This window comes from Lolium rigidum, chromosome 6 (genome assembly GCF_022539505.1).
Source record: "Lolium rigidum isolate FL_2022 chromosome 6, APGP_CSIRO_Lrig_0.1, whole genome shotgun sequence".
Classification (NCBI taxonomy): Eukaryota; Viridiplantae; Streptophyta; class Magnoliopsida; order Poales; family Poaceae; genus Lolium; species Lolium rigidum.
Genome location: NC_061513.1, coordinates 121,196,156 through 121,216,018, shown reverse-complemented (window position 1 = coordinate 121,216,018; position 19,863 = coordinate 121,196,156). Strand labels below are relative to the sequence as shown.

Here is a 19,863-nt window from a genome sequence, read left to right as displayed (position 1 = left end):
CTCACGGACAAGTATTCGGGGGTTTTGATGTAACAGATGAATAAAGTACGAGTAAGTAAAGTGCGAGAGTAATAATTGCAGCGAGTGGCCCAATCCTTTTTAGCACAAAGGACAAGCCGGTTTGTTTACTTATAATGACCAAACGTTCTCGATGACACACGAGATTTTAGTCTAGTGCTTTCGCTACATACGGCTAATTAATCTTCATTGTTTTGATAAGTGTTGTGTGGGTGAACCTATGCTAATGTACCGCCCTTCCTAGGACTAATACATACTTGTGATTATACCCCTTGCAAGCATCCGCAACTACAAGAAAGTAATTAAGATAAATCTAACCACAGACCTTAAACTACGAGATCCTGCTATCCCTCCCGCATCGATATACCAACGGGGGCTCGGGTTTCGTCACTCCGGCAACCCCGCAATTGGCAAACGAGTACAAGATGCATTCCCCTAGGCCCATAAAGGTGAAGTGTCGCGTAGTCGACGTTCACACGACACCACTAGAAGAATAACACCACAACTTAAATATCATAACATTGAATATTACTCAACCATACTTCACTACTAACATTTAGACTTCACCCATGTCCTCAAGAACTAAACGAACTACTCACGAGACATCATATGGAACATGATCGAGGTGATATGATGATGAATAACAATCTGAACATAAACCTTGGTTCAATGGTTTCAGTCAATAGCATCAATAACAAGTAGAAATCAACACCGGGAGAGTTTCCCCTATCAAATAATCAAGATCAAACCCAAATTGTTACAGCGGTGACGGCGTGCAGCGGTGGAGACGGCGGTGATGATGATGAAGATGATGATGATGGTGATGGAGATGATGTCCAGCTCGATGACGGTGACGATGGCGTCGGCTTCCCCTCCGGGAGGGAATTTCCCTGGCGGATTCCTGCCCGCCGGAGAGCTCTTTTCTCTCTGGTGTTCTCCGCCCCGCAGAGGCGGCTGTGACTCTTCGCGGCTATCCTCTGGGGCTTAGGTTTTCGGGACGAAGGCGTACACGAAGAAAAGGAGGCGAGAGGGGGCTGTGGGCCCCCTCCTCACAGGGCGGCGCGGCCAGGCCTTGGGCCGCGCCGGCCTATGGGGTGGGCCCACCTCGGGTCCCCTCGGCTCTCCCTTCCGGCTCCCTTCGTCTTCCGGAAAAATAGGATTTTTCATATAATTTCCGTCAACTCGTTGATCTTCCGAAATATTGCATTCCGACGGCGCTTTTTCCAGCGAGAATCCTTACTCCGGTGCACGATCCTCCAATAATCATGAAACATGCAAAATAGATGAAATAACATAAGTATTATCTCCAAATATGAAATATATCAATGAATAACAGCAAATTATGATATAAAATAGTGATGCAAAATGGACGTATCACGGCGCCGCCACCTTTAGGTCCAGTAGGAGGCCACGCATCCACCCAGACCATCCACGCATCCGCGGGAGCCCTCTGGCGTCGCCGCCGTGCTCAACTTCCACCGGCGGTGAGCCCCTGTGCTGAGTCACCGATTTTGACTCGGTCCAAGCACACGTGGCAGCTGACCTGGCCACTGGCCCACCTGTCTGTGTCTAAGGGTAGGGTAGCCCGGGTAGATTTAACAGTTTCTTCCGTTTTAATTTAAATTCTATAATTGCTGAAACTTTGAATGAATTTAGAAATTTCATCTTAACTCAGAAAAATGAAAATAAGATATCAAAATTCTTATAAAAGTAAATTCTATCCAATAAAAATATAAAATGAAAATTTTATTTTAAATAATTTTTTATTATTTAACTTTATTTAATTAAGTCTTTTCTTTCTAAATGCAATTAAAATTCAGAAATAAAGAAAAGTTTCCAAAATAAATAAAAACCAGTAAGTAAATAAAGAAAACATTAAAACTAATTTTATTTATTTGCTAACTTGTTAAATCCTTATTATTGGAATTTAAAACCCTGATTAATAATTATGTTAATTATTAATTCTTTAAAAATCATAAATGTCAAACCCAATATTATCCTTAATTCAAAGTTATTAACAACTTCAAATTCATAATCAACTTCTTAATTTAAGAATTGTATCACAAATATGAAACCCTAACTCTATTATGAATAAAGTGATAACCTCATAATTTTATTTGGAATCCTAAAACCCTAATGCCATTAGTAACCCTAGCTCCATTAATTCATATAAACCCTAACTTGAGTACAACCTAAACCTAGGTCAAAAATGTGATCATGTTACTTCATTATCATTCATAAATCCACAATTTGCAACTAAAGGCATATCTATGTCCACATAAAATGTAGAAGACTATCACCAATAAATTGGTAGTCCATGCATGCATACCAATCAAACCTAGATGATCAAATAGGGTCAACCAAGTGTAAACCCTAGTCCTATTACCAAGGCCATCATCCTTAATTGATCACCTTTAGTATTAACCCAATTTGACCAACCCTAATAATAACCATGATTGATGATAACCATTACATACCATACCCACTAAACCCTACTAGTGCTAGATACTTATGAACCATCATATCTAGGAGCCAATTATTCCTTCCTTAATGGATCCAATAGCAAACCCTAGACAACCTCAACCTTAATTGAAATACTTCTTAATACTTAAGTAATATGTTCTTCAAAAGTTATTCTTTTGAAGTAAATAAGGAGTAGCCATCAACCCTGCTTAATAGGATCTATAAACCCTAGCCTGCTATCACCAGCATGGTATACCAACCTTGATAACACCCATGTATAATGATTTGCTTAAGATGTGCTTCACTAAAACCATATAAGCTCTAGATACTGATGAATTCAACTTGGTTGAGATCCATCTAATCCCTACTCTAGAAACTAATTGGAACCATAGTAAACCATAGAACCCCATCAACCTAATTGTCATACTTATTCTTTAATAAAGAACATGTTCTTCAAAAGTTATTCTTTAGAAATATATGGTAAGTAACCATTAACCATATCATATAGTACCTAAACCAATAATTGTTCTTTACATGTTGTGGTTATGCCAACTACTTTTCCTTTTGTGCTAAATTGATTACTATGCTTTATTATGCCACTTGTTTATGATACTAAGACAACAAAACCCTAATAAGAACCTTGTTTGTGAATCACTCTAAAAGTGCAACACACCCTAAACCAGTCATACCAACTCACTATCCTAAATCATCGGGGTTAGGTCACGCTTAGAGCAATTGCATCTCATAATTATGCATTACTGCATCCTTGCCAATCTTTTAAACATCGTCCTTATCGGACGATGATGCTATTTCAGAATTTGGAGTTATTGCGTATCGAAGGCCTTGCCTGCATAATCTTGCAGTCAAGAAAGGAAAGTTCATCGCTTGCTCATGTTACTTTGAGTATTTTTACCAAATTACTTGCAAAGTACTATACTTATCACTCTTGCATGAAAAGCAAAAATGCTAATTTCATAACTATGAATATGACTATGTGGTGGGCAATGGAACCATGGTATGAGTATGGTGGAGGTTCCATTGCAAGGGTTTGTATCCATCTAGGATTAAACAACAAATGTCGTCCAGTGATTTTTGTGCCGTAACAACCGTGTTAACCACAAGATCTGGAATGGGACAGAGTAGTCAAGTGTGTTTCTTCCTCTCGTACATCAGCGGATGCGCTTACCGTAGTCACTTGAATCCTGAGGGACAAGCGGAGTGGTTGGGGAGCCCTAAGTCCCCACGGTAATGCGGTCTATGATGGGTTGCAACGACCGGTGAAGGAATCAGGTCGAGAACCTGATTGTTGTCGAGGTCGGAAGGTATCCAAAGGGGTACGCTGACCGGCGAGGACCCAAGGTCGAAATTGCAACAAAGGGTGGGTGTGCGAGGTCGCGGGGAAATGCAGTATTGACTAGGACCTTATACCGGGCCTCACACCACGGAAGTGTGGACGGGTTGCGCGCCTGGTTGGCACCAAGGTTAAGATCTCTTATTGTCGTTGCCTATTCGACGGTACTTAAGAGGAGGGATCCTCATGGAGGGGAGAAGAAGTAGGGGCCATTGGGCGGAGAGTCCTCGGGACGGTGGTACGCGATTTACCCAGCTTCGGACCACCTGCACGATGGCAAGGCCTACTGCTGCTTGTCTGGAATTATCTGGGCGCTTTCGCGTTGTTACAATGAGTTGTGGTTGTGCCTCTAGGGCTCCCGGGATCCGGCTTATAAAGGCGCACGGATATAGAGTTTACATGGAGAGTCCTAGCCGGAATACAAGTTGCCTAACTACGGTACAATGTCTTGCCGTGTACGTCAAGGATCCGCCTTCCATCTATATCGTGCGGGATCCGGATTCCTTATGGGCCTCTACGGATCCGGCCTCCTTCGTAGTTCGGTTGGGATCCGGCTTCCTGTTCCTGGGATGGACTTCATCCTTCAGAATCTACAGCAACTGGGCCGCCCGATGGGCCACATACCTCATCACCAACTATGGGCCACCCGGGCTTGCCGGATCTAGGTCATGCCGTTGATATACCCATAAAGTATACCCACAACACTTATGGATAAAGCAACACACCTCTGCAGAGGGTAATGAATCGTGACCTGTCACTCCCTGTTCCGGGTTATGGAACTGTGAACACTGCCGGAAAGGAACTCCATGAAGTTCTAGTAAACCGGTGAAGGCTGACGGACATAGCTCTTCAGAATAAAAGCAACCTTTTGAAGAAATGTTTACAAAAACTTGCATTGCCTAGGACTTTCTGGTCTATGGCTGTAGCTAGTGCATTAAACACCTCTTTCCTATAATGAACTTGTTGAGTACGCTCGTACTCATCCCACTCTTAAATCCCCTGCTTAGATATGGAGACATCGAAGGAGGATCTACAGTGCAACTCGAAGACCGAGGAGTCAACAACTACTTCAAGGGACAGGAACCGTCAGAAGAGTCAAACACCACATCCAACAAGGAGAAAACCTAGATTAGCATTAGAAGGGATCTAGCTCCCTAAACCTAGCTCCTATTTAGTTAGAATCTAGTCATAGCCTCTATAGCTAGTCAAATACTCTATAAATAGAGTCCGTGATAAGATTAGATTATGAGTCGTTCTTCTGGAGTTTATTTGTAAGTTTTACCTCATTGTAAAGTAGGAGGCTATGTTGATCTTCTGTAAAGAGTCAGAGTTGTAATTCTATAGACATGCCTTGGACCCGCATATGTTTCTGTTGTACCACTCTGAGCGATATAATACTAGTGGAACGGTGTTTCATTGGTGTTATGTCAGACTTGCATACTACACCATGCAGTGGTATGCTAGGTCACCACACTTAGTCTTCACAAATGTTGCCCACTTTGGATAGATACCGTCCGCAAGATAGCATCCCTTGTTGTAGTGCCGGCCATTGATCACAAAATCAACCGGGGGAGCATGACCCTCAATAAGCTTGGAAAAGATAGGCGAGCACTGCAAGACGTTGATGTCGTTGTTAGATCCTGACATACCAAAGAAGGAGTGCCGAATCCAGAGATCATGGGTAGCCACTGCCTCAAGTATCACAGTGTAGCTTTTTTGTGACCCTTGTACATTCCCTGCCAGGCAAACATACAGTACTTCCATTTCCAATGCATGAAGTCAATGCTTCCAAGCATTCCTGAAAATCCTCGAGCTTCATTGAAAGCTAGGAACCGGGCAGTGTCTTCGACAGTGGGTGATCTCAAGTAGATGTCCCCAAACACTGCTATCGCCGCCCTACAGAACCGGTAGAAACAATCAAGGACGATGGACTCCGCCATCCAAAGATAGTCATCGACAGAATCACCAGGAGCTCCATATGCCAGCATCCACATAGCCACCGTGCACTTTTGGAGGGCGGAAAACCCTGCCATGCCCGTGCAATCCAACTTGCATCTGAAATAGGAGTCGTACTCTTGAAGGGCATACACAATTCTCAGGAAGAGCTTCCGGCTCATCCTAAAACGACGCCTAAAAACAGCCTCAGCGTGCAATGGGTCATCAGCGAAGTAGTCGGCGTAGAGCATGCAGTAGCCCTCCATTCGCTGCCTCGGCTTGCACTTCCGGCGACCTGGTACCGACCCACCATGGCGACCTATGGCCGACTCGGCGTACAAGCCGTACAAGCAAGCTAGGATCAACATGTGCTCCTCATCTTGGGGGGCAGCTACCATTTCTTCTTCAAAAAGCTCGGCGAACATCTGCTCCTCTGTAATAACCCAGAACATAGGAACATCAAAGGGTAGATTTAGAATTGGGATGTGCATTTCATCGCAAAATGAGGGAAATTTTCGCGCCTTATTGCATAAAAACCACTGCAGGCAGGAGCGAAACGATCCTGCAGCAAATGGCAAATAGGTGTTTCGGAGGGCTTCCAACTTTACCCTTATCTATACATCCCAATTTAAGTTGTTAGCAAAAAACTATCATATTTAGGCAAAATGTCTGGAAAACTACCACTTTATGATTTTTTTCGCAATATGCACTAATCTTGATTGAAAGCGAACCTAATGAGCAGGACTGAAGAAAACTACCCACGGGGTTGACATGGCAAAATCTGATTAATTTCATGAGATGGAAATATCTAAAATAAATAAAAAAAAATTTTTTTAAAGGACAATGTCTAGAACTCTGCCCAACCCGTCGGAGCTCGCCCTCACCCGCGCCGCCCCGGTTGGCCGTCCTCCGACACTCATCCGTGATCACCCTACCTTATTGGAGGAGCTCTCTCGCTGCTCGGAGCTGAGGAATGAGATGACTCCCCTAATATTTGTTTTTTTAGTTCTTTTAGGATATCTTCTTTTTTAATTGGCTGACAAATGGGACCTTGCCACCTCAGCAAAACTAGGGTTCCACTAGTTAGGAATGTTGTCATTTCGAGATTAGTGCACATTGCAAAAAAAAGCAGTAGAGTGGCAAATTCTTGCGACTTAAAGTGGTAGTTTTCCGAATATGTTGCATAAATATAGTTTTAGGCTATGAACTCCTCGAATTTAGAAAAATCCATGACATCTTTTTTCAATAGACGGAGTACTTAGGAAGACTAACATTTTCCATTTCCTCCGGAATATAAGTTGTCTCGTGCCTCAAAATTCATGCGTTCAATCGCAGCCTTCAGTGTCACGGCTTCACACATTGTGATGTGATCCAGCTTTGCCGTTCAGCGCTGGCTGTCGAGGTGAACTGTCGCTCTCGTCTCGCCTCCACATCAAGAAGCACGACTCGGTACGCCTCCTCGTTAGACCCTACTTGCCACCGGCAACGTAGTACAGTTGCCTGATTGCATGAGCTGATCCACTCCTCTCTTCGTCTCCATATACCAGCTAAGGTCTGCTTACAAGGTGTTCGGCGGAATGCTATAGAGGGTGCAAGCAGCTTGAAAACAGGCACATCATCTGTTCGACAGAATGCCTGTGAGAGACAAACCTGGGTGCACTTTATACACGTCTTCTGTTTGTTTAGTGCTGTTTGGTAAATGATTGCAAATTGAGGTTATAAAAAGAATAAACAGTCGGAAAATAAAATATGTGACCATCAAGTACAAATATACAGCTTTATGTTGAGCCACCACACCACAGGATCCAAGTCCACGGCACAAATATTTACAGCCTGGCAAAATATTCACGCCCATGTGGCCATGGCTGAATTTACCCTTTACATTGCACTGCTCTGCTACTGTTTTATCAAATGAACATAAATTGAGTTATTATGATTTAAATATCCATAGGTTAGGACCTCAGAATCTAGGCTGATCGAAAACAAAGTAGTAAGCAAGCGCAGCAGGAACTGCAACCATCATGCCAACAATTATCCTGCGAGAGTAGAGGATAGTAAGTTGATGTTTCATAGTAAGCTGCTTCTTGTTTGTGTTTGGGTGGTAGGAGATTAACTTACCCAGTGCTTAGGATATCTGCGTGCACATTATACTCCTTCGCAAACACAAATGGCACTATTCCTTGAGGTAGAGCTGCCTGCGTTGGAAGCTTCCGAGCTCAGGCATAATTTTTCGTATTCGAATTTCACGCAATTTCGAAACGCCACCATGTACTGAGGCCAATTGAAAGAACAGAGTAAAACTTACCTGCACAATGGCCACCTTGAGCAAGATTCCACGCATCCCAACGGCATAGGAAGAGATCACCATCAGGGCTGGTCCTAGGAAGAACCTGATGCTAAGTGATAGTAGCATCTTCTTAGTTCCACAGGCTATAATTTTTGTTTGTAGAGCAGTGAAAAGGCCTGAAAAGAACTAGAAGTTATTATGACTACGACTAGTTTTTACAAAGTTTATCTTCATATGCTAATTTTAAGTTTTCTGGTGAAATTCACACCTAGGCTGAACATTGCCATTCCCAGCCCTCCATCTGAGAGTATTCTTATGGAGTTGCTGACGATCAAGGGTAACTGTATTTGCCACCTGCAAGACATGTTATGTAGCCACATGTGATAATTGCTGCATTCCAGTTTGAGATGTAAGTTTGATTCATATAAATCCATGTTAATACCTGAAGCTAATTAGCGCCCAAATTAAACTGATCAGGCATGCGTACATGTTCGGATTCATCACTAGCTTCTTTCCAACCACCAACAAAAAGCGAAAAGCCCTAGAACATCTTGCTGTTACACCTTTCGACTGGCTCTCTTGGTAGGTTTGTTGTGTAGTTCCTATAGTACCCGGTTCTTCCTCAGCTTTGAAATATGACATATGAGAGAAAAAAAAGCTAATTAAATAAACTAGATAAAACCTCACAAGATAAGCTGGCTTTACTTTCTGTAGATAAGCTTCTGATAGGTTTGAAATATTTTAACAATGGTCATGGGATAATTCAGAAATGTTATCTCATTGTTTCAGACAAGTGTAGTGCATAAAAGATAAACTGCATTCCAGTAAAATATCTCAAGTAAATGCTGCTGTGAGCAATCAGATCATGGATAATCGTTTTTTTGAATCAGCTATAGTACTTAAATTACTCTTTCTCTTTCTGATGTTAAATGTAACCGGAGGTTCCCGCACAATAACAGCAACCTTAAGAATGCACTTCTGAATAAGGAAAACAAAGAAATGAATGTCGGAAGAACCTCTTGCGTCTTTACTCAATAAAAAACAAGGCTAATTAATTGATGCTGTAAGATCAAACGACTTATGTATCATCCTTAATAGATTTCAGACTCTTACCTAAAATTTCAGATGATGGTGTGGCAGCGATTCCTTTAGCAGCCCGGAATTCAAGCAGAAAGAGAAGAAGTGTGTACCAAATTAGGCTCTGTAGGACAACTATTTGACTTATCAGCTTGACAGCTTCATCGCCATACATTCCTTTCAGCAAGGGGATACCAACAATCAATGTATTGGGCAGTGTCGACAAAGAGAAACCTGTAATCAGCCAATCAAACTTCTTGGTGCAACATGCTCTGGAAATGGCTGCGAATCCCAGCAGGGCGAGAGACTTCTGTAGGATGTCTGCAAATATGAGCTTGAGGTTCATGTCGTAAGGATTGTTTGTAGAGATGACCTGGAAAGAGAGAAGAGGGATGGAGAACTTGGCTACGAACTTGTTGATCCCAGAGCACTGCTCTGGGGTGAACAACTTCCACCATTTTATGGATAGGTAGGCTAGTATCATGGCTACATACAGTGGTACTGTCGCTTCAAGAACATGGTAGATGGCAACCCAAGATATCATAATGGAGAGAGGAGCCTGAAGAACACTCCAAATCTGTTGCCGGGTTGAGATCTAGAAAGCTTTTGGGCGCACTGTTGCTGCCTTATATAGACTACAGACAGAAGCCAGGTTTTGTGCAAACTTTTCCATGCAGGGTTTAGCTTTAGCAGCGCCTTTCAAATTGTCCAAGTTACCCATGCTGATTAAATCACTCTTGCAGCTTTGTTACTAAACATCTGAAGAGAAAACTATGCATGTAGGACCCCTCTTTGTGAATGATGATACCGATTGACCATGTTTGTGTTGAATGTAAAGGAGTGAGATGATTACGTGGACTAAATCCTGTCTTTATCCAGATTCATGTCTTTCAACCAACTAAAAGTGCCTTATTATTTTATTTACCTGCTTACATATGATAATAATAATGAAAGAGCAATCCAGAATATTAAGAAATGTATGGCCTTTTGGTAAGCTTCCCTATACCTTGTTTACTCAGTGGACCTCTAGATTTTGTCATGTTAATAACTCGATGTACCTTCTAATATTTCTAATGTTCTTGAGCTATAACCATTTGTGGGGCATGAATTTTATTAGGGGGGCTCATCGTGTACCCAGAAATGTTTTGATGCTTTCTTTGTGCCGCTTTTTTTATAGGAAATCTCCTTGTGTTTTTTACGGAAAATAAGTTATTTTATCTGACTTCTCCATAAGCTATTTGCTGTATCTTTTCTGTCTGAACTCAGGTACCACTCTTAAAAATGTCACAAATGAAGCACAGAATCAAGGCGTGTTTAATGGGTTGTGTTCCTCTTCTGCAGCTAGCTAAGTTAGCTGTGGCTTGTTAGCATGAGACACATTGCCCAGCATGCTAAGGAGTACAATGACCAACGCACGTGCCCCAACAGTTCAAAGGCAGAATAGCAATTTTTTTTTCTCTTGTCCTTTTGTTTTCTGGTCAGCAGAACAGGACTTTGGAAAAAGAAATCGTGTGACAACTCCAGCAAATGATACATAAGCTTTGGCATAGCTTGTCGGTCTGGTGTTTAATTGATCATCACTTCAGCAGAGTTCAATTCGCCCAGCAGCATGGTGGTCCACACTTTACTATGAGAAGAACTATTGAACTAACTTGTTATGTTCCGTCAGACGATAAATATTTTACTTATATGTACATTTCATTCAGGGCCGTATGGCTCAGTGTTTACACCCAGTAAAAATTAGTGATAATTCTGTTACTAGTACCTACAGTTTACTTTTTTTTTTAAGAAATACAGTTTACTTGTACTGCTCTTACATAGCCATCCTACTGTCGTAAATACTATGCAGAGTGCAGTGATATGCTTATATTTATAGAAAGTGTGTTGCTTAAACTAACAGCATGTTTTCTTGTCCTTCCAGGAGTTTTTTTTTTTGCTCCAGCTTCCTGCCATGTATTACCCCTGGAAAGCTGATAAGTAGAAGGCAAGAATAAAGAAGTTAATTGTGGAGGAAGCAACGAAGATATGTACTTGTCCAGTTCACCAGATTTTTCCTGCTTGGCCAATTGTAGCAAAAGGCCCGAATGAGTGCTTGGTGAAACTTGCTTTGAGACCATGGCATTTTTCCCATAAGTAGGAACAGTGCATCTTCTTTAGCTCAAGTGAAGGCTTCCCATTTACTGCCCCTCTTTATGCTCTTCATCAGCTGTACCCTGTTATGTTTGGCAACCCTTGCAAGCTAACAAGTTACCAGTCTGATGTTGGTCTTGCAGAATCACCCAGGCTAGGATTGTCTTTACCACTGATCGTTTTATCTCTTTGCATGGGTCACACTCGCTTCAGCTACGATGCTTGTACAAGGAGGTATTCTCTCGATAAAAAGAGATTCTTGTAAAAGAGGTTCACTCTGAACAAAAAAGAGAGGAGATCCTTATAAAAGGGGTTTGCACTAATGTCATTGTTTATATTATTTACGAAAAGGTTAAGGGTTTGAGATCATGTTATGAAACGCAGCATCTTAATTCTGATTTTGGATTGTAACTGTTTGCTGTACCTACATTATAATTTGGATCAGAGACGTGTGGTGCAAGTCGATTAACCTGCCAAGGATAACACATCTTCGTCAGTTTTTCCAAAGCGCTCGCTGGACATGGTAGCTGGCATGGTTGACAGCCCTCGCAAGTTTGCAGGTAACCGTGCGTTCTGATCTTGATGTAATGATCTTGCAGGGTATCCGAGAACTTTGGCTTTATACACCCTCGATCTTTTACCTTCTTTGCATGTCTGTGAACTTGTCTCTTCCAGGAGGTTCGTGAAAACGTACAGTCCACACACACTAAAAGCAGGAGCACAGCTGGACGCTGTTTATACGCTGTTTGTAACGTGAAACGCACAGGGTCTGCAGAGTCTTGTCTGATAATGCACCGGATTTCACTGTTCAAGCGCAGGAACCAAGCGTGTGAGAGAAATGACCACCATATTTCGTTGCGTTTCAATATCCGAAACATGACCAAACTTAATGATACTTGGCACTTGGTACCCGGAATCGCGAAATAAGAAATAGTGTAAATCCAACGGGAAGCTCATGCAGGGGACCTCCCGTGCACGGGGACAATCGCTGCTCTCAAGCATGTCACATATGATTGTTCCGAGGTCAAGGTTGTCAAAATCATACTCCCACCGTCCCATAAAAGTTGTTGGAGATTTATCAAAATTTGAATGTATCTAGTAGATGTCATTAATATCTACTACTTTGGGTCGGCGCCCGCGTTGATTAAAAGCGTTCGGAGGGGTAGATACATCTAAATTTTAAGAAATCTCAGGGATGGAGGAAGCACTTACATCTTATTTCTAATGCACTCTCGATGCATGGATTTCATGGGTTGCTCTCGCAGGTAGCTGTACATTTTGGTTTCTATTAGGCAAAGCACGTTGCATCTTTCTGGTACGAGCAGTTCGATCAGGAGCTGATGGACGCTTCTACAGCGAATGAGCTAACAGGTACGGGATTGTCCCTTTGGATTGCTCGAGACCGACAAATTTTAACTTGCAAGTTGCTACACGGTATCATCCGCTGGTACCTCATGACCCGAGCATAGCTGGACCTGGACGTCGACGTCGCGGCACCCCTGGTCACTACCCAGCCACACGTAGAACACCAGGACACCAACAAAGGAGACGGTGGCGGCCGCGCCGGTGCACGCGACGGCGTACCGACTGCCCAGCTCGGTCGCGGTCACGGCGAGGTAGTCCATGAGGACGGCGAAGAGGTACAAGGGGCAGCCGACGCGCTTGAACGCCTGCGGCGCGGGGGCGTCAGGAAGGTGTAACACCCTGTATATCATGGAATGTGCTGAACTATGGGCTGTTGTAAGTAGGCCTGGCCCGGCAGATCAGCCTTACAGCAGGATGGATAAATACACACAGGAGGGCACCACGAGAGGCATGAAGAAAATGACTGAAGTCTGAAACTCTCTCTACTGTCTCCGTTCATCTCTCTCTGCCCCTTCTTCTTCAGGTCCGGCTGCTCTCCACAAGCATCCAAGGTCAGGCGGCTACCACAAGCCACCATTGTATCCTCCTTATGTCGATCTCACGCCCCGATCTTCACCAGCGGCAACGGGACTTGACAATTGGTATCAGATTCCAGTCTCGTTCCACTGGGTTAGAGTTCGTCGCTGATTCCCAATTCGCGAGATCTCGAGTCGAATTCCTGCAAGCGGTCTAAGATTTGGGGGTTGATTTCGATTTGCCCCTAATTTCTGTAAATCCGGAGTGGGTTTGCTCGGATTCAGCGAGGAGTCACAACGGCGACCTCCAAGCCATCTACGCAGCCGCAGTTGGTGGAGTTGATGGGTGAGGCGGTAGCAACCATGGAGGAGCGGTTGGCGGCAACCATGGTGAGCCTCAACGAGTCACGGGCGCTGCTGGCCTCTTGTGCGCAGCGCTTGGGGGTCAAGGAGCATGGAGGGCACGTGGCCACCACTGCTTCATTGGCCACCACGACCACACCGATTTTCGTGCAGGATCGTGTGGGGCACAAGCCGGCGACCAATCCATCGTCGTCCTCCCTCATCACCAAGCATCGGGTCATGGATGTTGGTGCTCTTCACGAGGGTGTCGTCCTCGCTCCTGCCACGCCCACAAGGTGTTCGACTTTTGTCCTCACCAGTCAGGCTGGTGCTCCTGTTGTCCACATAGACCAGTCATGCAATAAATCCTTCCCTCATTTTGATGGCATGAATTCAGGCCTGTGGCGAGTTCAATGTCTTCAGTACTTCCACCGCTTCAATATAAGCAAGTGTTTGTGGGTTATTACTGCCAGAATGCACATGGATGGTGAAGCCAAGGAGTGGTTTGAGGCATACAAGTTGCATCAAGTTGTTGGCGATTGGTCCGAGTTCATGGATGCAGTAGAAGCACACTTTGGTCCTAGAGTCCGTGAGGAGCTCCAGGTCGAAATGATTCCATTTGAGATATCAGTTGTAAATGCTGCTCGTCCAGTGTTCGATGGAATTCAAATCAGGTCAGTTAGCATGGCGGGTGAGGCGAATGTTGTCCACATGATGTCTCGCGACAAGCATGAATTGATTTCTGAGCACCCAGTTGACAATGTGCCACATGATACATATGAGCACCAGAAGGTGAGAGAGGCAAGTTCATGGGATATGGCTCATCTGGCAGAATCTTGGGTTAAGGAGGACTCACAGGAGAACCTCACTGATATTGGAAGCTCATCTCTATTTCGGGAACATGTGATGGATGCGGCAGATATGGTGTGTGACACTCTGCTTTTAAATGAGGTTTGGATGTCAGATGAGGTGCTCACGCATGTTGGTGGCATGTCAATTTTCATTCAGCTTGATCTAGAAATTCCTTGCACAACAGGATATGACACAGAGGTGCAGCGAGTGCTCGACTATACTCATGAGGTCTGACCATGTGTTGATTGTCAAGGGGTCATACGGTGTCACCCCACCGCAATGTCCACTACACGAGAAATACCAGATGTGGTTGTTTGGTAAAATATCTCCATGGAGGCGAAGTGGATTTAGTCCAGGACAAGATGGAACTTATAGTACTCATCATGTGTTTGTCAAATGGCCACCATGGATTCAAAGTTTTTTCATCCCTAGACGTTGTGGGCAGCTAAACTTGCGCATAATGCCGCCATGGAGGCATGGCGCCTTCAGTCCCGGTGTTCACTGTTGGAGATATGCCCAAGAGGCAATAATAAAAGTGGTTATTATATATCTTTATGTTTATGATAAATGTTTATATACCATGCTATAATTGTATTAACCGAAACATTGATACATGTGTGATATGTAAACAACAAAGAGTCCCTAGTATGCCTCTTAACTAGCTTGTTGATTAATGGATGATTAGTTTCATAATCATGAACATTGGATGTTATTAATAACAAGGTTATATCATTATATGAATGATGTAATGGATACACCCAATTAAGCGTAGCATAAGATCACGTCATTAAGTTATTTGCTATAAGCTTTCGATACATAGTTACCTAGTCCTTATGACCATGAGATCATGTAAATCACTTATACCGGAAAGGTACTTTGATTACATCAAACGCCACTTGCGTAAATGGGTGGTTATAAAGGTGGGATTAAGTATCCGAAAAGTATGAGTTGAGGCATATGGATCAACAGTGGGATTTTTCCATCCCGATGACGGATAGATATACTCTGGGCCCTCTCGGTGGAATGTCGTCTAATGTCTTGCAAGCATACGAATAAGTTTATAAGAGACCACATACCACGGTACGAGTAAAGAGTACTTGTCAGGAGACGAGGTTGAACAAGGTATAGAGTGATACCGATGATCAAACCTCGGACAAGTAAAATATCGCGTGACAAAGGGAATTGGTATCGTATGTGAATGGTTCATTCGATCACTAAGTCATCGTTGAATATGTGGGAGCCATTATGGATCTCTAGATCCCGCTATTGGTTATTGGTCGGAGAGAGTTCTCACCCATGTCATCATAGTTCGCAAACCGTAGGGTGACACACTTAAGGTTTGATGTTGTAATGGTAGAACTTGAATATGGAATGGAGTTCGAAGTATTGTTCGAAGTCTCGGATGGGATCCCGGTGACAAGGGATTAACTTATCAATGCCTACGTGTTGTAGACTAGGGTTTAGTTAGAAGTAGAGGGCAAGTAGATCTCGAAGGTTTCAGCCGAAAAGTACTCGATGATATGAAAACTAGGGTTTGTGAGACAATGATTCGATACTTTCTTTGTCCCTCGACTCCCCCTTATATAGGAGGTGGAGCTGAGGGATTCGTAATGTACAAGTTACAGAGTCCGGGAGGGTTTCCAACTCATCCCGCAAGATTACAAATATTATCTCCTAATACAACTCTAGCTTTCCTTAATAGCAATTTGGGCTTCCGATTCTTCTTATTCTTCGAGTCGTGGGCCTTCAATAAACCCCGGGTACTATCTTCGGCAGGCCCATTGGGGATGCCTATGTCAGTAGCCCCCGAGATTTTGCTTGAATCGTAGAGTCAGGGAAAATCTCCACTGTTATATTTACTCGATAACTTTGAACTTCACCATATTTCTTTGCGTATGAATTTCTATATTGTACAGGGATAATGGTAGTTGGGGCTAGTTCATCTGACGGATCAGGTACTAGTTAACTGCTCTAGTGGCAATCCGCAAAAACCTACTTCAAGATCACGTCCCTGGACATGATCTCGGGATACTTGGTGTAAACTTCGACGAGTGCCGCTTAAGGTCTTACCATTATGTCGAGTCCCAGTCATATTTATCGGGTACCTAACGCGTCCGTTAGGATTTTTCTTCGTATCTATTGATACGGATAAAAGTAGCAAACCGACGTCAGAGACGGCGCCACGCCACACCGAACGGATCTGGGGTCTTACCTTCGCAAAGTTTTGCGGCATTCAGAAATTGCTCGCAACTTTGGCGTTCTGAGAATATATTGTCGAGTGCTTATTCGGCTGTTGGAATAGCATATTTTATTGAGTCAACGGATGACTTATATTGCTCTCCCGATGGGAGTATATGTAGAGTTATTTATAACTCGAAATATACTCTCTTATTCTTCTTTCTTTCTTCTTTCCCCTTTTTATAATTTCACCGGGTACGCGAACAGCGTTCCCGATGGGAGTAGCCCCCGAGGCTACAGCCAAGGACTTGTGCTTGGGTGTAGGCTCCACGCCTTATGTCGCTATATTTTCTTTCTCTCTCGAAACTTTCAAATCTCTCGGGTGCACGAACGGCGCTCTCGATGGGAGTAGCCCCCGAGGCTATGAACAAATGCTTGAGTTTGGTCATAGGCTCTCGCCATTTCTATTTTGCCATAATCGAATTTTTTCTTTTGTCCAAAGTAGCCCCCGAGCATTTGGTCAAAAACTTGTATTTGATCAAAGGCTCTCGAAATAATCAATATTCTTCTACTGTCGTCCTTTTCACGAAGTTGCATAGTCGAGTTTTTCCTTTATCCAAATGACATCATTGCTGATGATAGCCACGACCAATTTTCTCCCTCTCTATCTTGCGGGCCCAGAAACTTCATCAGTTTGACACGTCGTGCAAGTGGGGGACACACGTTCTCCGCTTTTCCTGGCGCACGCACTGTAACGCTTTTATGCCGAAATTACTTTTTTACCCATGCTCCACGTGTACACCATCTGCCTCACACTTTTTCCATCCAACGGTGCGCCGATTCGCCGCACCTCTATTTAAGGTCTTCATCTTCTTCCTTCCGCACTTTCGCTCGCGCCGCTCCTCTGCTCTCTTCTGCGAAAATCTCTTCTTGCGCCCCACAGTTCCTTGAGCTCAACCGTTCTCACGCTGTACTCCTGCGCCATTGTTGATGCCACCGCGCAGATTGACCAGGCATAGCACTCCTGAATCGAAGATGGCTTCCGCAGATCTGGGGAGCGCTGAATGGGAGAGATCCAAAATGTCTCCCCAAGACATTAACCTGCTGAAGAAACTGGGGATCAGCAAGAAGCCAGACACGCTACGCTTCCCCAGCGAAGAGAGCTACCCAACCCCTCCGATGGAGTATCGGGTTAGTTTTGTTGACCATCTCATCCGTGGCCTCTCTGCCCCCATTCACAATTTTGTTCGGGGGTTGCTTTACGTTTACGGATTGCAACTTCATCATCTCACTCCCAACTCTATCCTCCATATTTCCATCTTCATCACTCTTTGCGAATCCTTCCTCGGCGTCCAGCCTAACTGGGCGTTATGGAAACGCATCTTTTTGTGTCGCCGTAATGGCTCTGCCAATGTCGCCTATAACATAGGCGGCGTTGTTATCTACGTTCGCCCTGATGTCGAATACTTCGATGTCAAATTCCCTGACTCAGTTCAAGGGTGGCGCAAAAAGTGGCTGTATATCCACAAGGAGAATCATGGGTCTGTCGAAGACAACATTCCTCCTTTTGATGGTGCCGAGAAAATCTATCGTCGTCGGTCCTGGGATGCAGAGGCTACCGACGAAGAAAAAACGGCGACGGAGGCACTGATGACTCGCATCCACGAGCTTCAAAGTACCCACGATCAAGAACTGTCGGGTATCCAAATCACGGCATATTTCCTTAGGATCAGAGTGCAGCCTCTGCAAGCTCGCAAAAATCCCCTCTGGAAGTATGCTGGCGACAAGGATGTGGATCGCCTGTCGGTGGATTTGCCGGTCAAGGACTTAGAAAAACTTGTCCGAAAAATCTCTTCCCTCAACAAGAAAGATGCTATCCCCTCTTCTTGTCGCGTAAAGCCATATAGCGCCACCAATGCGCTTCCCAAGGTAACCTTTGTCTAGACTTTTTTTTTCGACTTGCTCATTTTTGTTTGACATCCTTTGCATAACTCTTTTGTTGACATCCCCCTTTGTTTTTTATAGAACCATCCAGATCTTGTTTCTCTTCCTCCCCTTACTGAAGGTGGAGAAGTCGAAGAACGAGCCGTTGTCACTGATGACAACCAGGGTGTTCCTCGCCCTGAGAGTGAACCCGTGGGTTCTCGAAAATCTGCGGTATCCTCTGAAAAGGAGCTTGGATCCGAGGCTACCGGATCGGCACACTCTCCTCCTCCCGCTGTTTCCCCAACGAACAAGAGGAAGATGGATGAGGTTGTCGACTCTGGCCCCTCCAAGACCAGCACTCCTGCTGCCGAAGAAGTTGTTCCTACTGAAAAGAGGACAACTTTCGACCCTTACGCCGATGCTCTCACCAGCTCGTAAGTTCCTATCACTGTTTTATTGCTCACCATTGATTACTTTGACTATATTGATTAATGTCCTGCCGCCTTTTTTGTAGTGATGACGAGGATGAAATTCAACCTGTTGACGCGACTGCTCGAACGAGTACGTCTCGTACTTTAGTTATTTCTGAAGCTCATCCTGATGGGGATGAATCTTTGCCTCCTCCTCAAGATGCAAAGCATCCAACACCATTCATAAGCCCCCGAGCCTCTTCACCGAAGAGGGCTAGGACAGAACTATCCACGGACCCTGCCTGGTGGCCAATACGTCCGCGACTCCTTCACTGGATGACGTAAGTTTTTCTCTTCTTTCTTTTCGTCTCGACATTTGTCAATATTTGCCTCTTCCCTTTGTTTTATTTTAATTGCTGTCGAATTTTCACCTTCTATACTGACTTCTTTTTTCCTTTGGTTTGCTCTCCAGCCCGTGATGCAATCATTTATTCGCCTCGGTACCCAATTCATCGAGTACCGTGATCATGCGAATAAACTGGAAGGTACTGTTTTTCCCTTGCCCTCTTTGTTGCATACTCCTTTAGTATGTTTGTCGTGACGTTTTACCGTTGTTTGTTTTCTCCAGAAAATCTTGCCGAAGCCAACAAACGTGCTGACGCTCTTGCAATTAAATTAGAGCAAAGCGAATCAGCTCGTAAGAAGGCTGAAGCAGATGCTGCCTCTGTCGAAGACCTCCGAAAAAGGCTTCATGACGCGGAAACTTCTTTGAGCGAGCATATAACTGAACAATCTGCTCGTGAAGAAGCAATTATTAAGCGCTTGGAATCGCAAAGCCGTCGCTTTGTCAGTAAGTGCCCGAGCTATTTTGCATTCCTTGGACTTGCTTTTCTTTACTCATTTGTTGATCAATAAATTTTTGCCTCAACAGGGAAAACGTCTCAAGAATATGAACTTGAAGATCCCGACAATGATCCCCTTCTTGACGCACTTTCTTTCCTTGAGTTTCACGGA

The 19,863-nt window shown here is 44.1% G+C and overlaps 1 protein-coding gene across 3 annotated transcripts; it reads right to left on the bottom strand.

The window, feature by feature from the left end:
• Positions 1 to 7,592: 7,592 nt before the first annotated feature.
• LOC124666322 (probable auxin efflux carrier component 8) lies at positions 7,593 to 11,534 on the bottom strand. 3 transcript variants are annotated; one of them, XM_047203664.1, is made up of 7 exons: positions 11,163 to 11,534; positions 9,168 to 9,452; positions 8,497 to 8,680; positions 8,323 to 8,408; positions 8,073 to 8,230; positions 7,886 to 7,962; positions 7,593 to 7,803 (listed from the first exon to the last, which is right to left on the bottom strand). In XM_047203664.1, exons 1-7 carry the CDS (start codon positions 11,260 to 11,262, stop codon positions 7,728 to 7,730), a joined length of 966 nt encoding a protein of 321 aa, XP_047059620.1. In that variant the 5' UTR covers positions 11,263 to 11,534; the 3' UTR covers positions 7,593 to 7,727. The 3 variants fall into 3 exon arrangements, 2 of the variants coding, with proteins under 2 accessions (XP_047059620.1, XP_047059618.1); XR_006990860.1 differs by lacking the exon at positions 11,163 to 11,534 and having other exon boundaries at positions 7,886 to 7,958; positions 9,168 to 10,821; XM_047203662.1 differs by lacking the exon at positions 11,163 to 11,534 and having other exon boundaries at positions 9,168 to 10,821.
• Positions 11,535 to 19,863: the final 8,329 nt, after the last annotated feature.

Coding starts and splice junctions, on each gene's coding strand:
- LOC124666322 (XM_047203662.1), bottom strand. CDS start 9,675: ATGATATCTTGGGTTGCCATCTACCATGTTCTTGAAGCGACAGTACCA. Junction 8,681..9,167: donor ACCATCATCTGAAATTTTAG/GTAAGAGTCTGA, acceptor CATATTTCAAAG/CTGAGGAAGAACCGGGTACT. Junction 8,231..8,322: donor AATGGCAATGTTCAGCCTAG/GTGTGAATTTCA, acceptor AGTTCTTTTCAG/GCCTTTTCACTGCTCTACAA.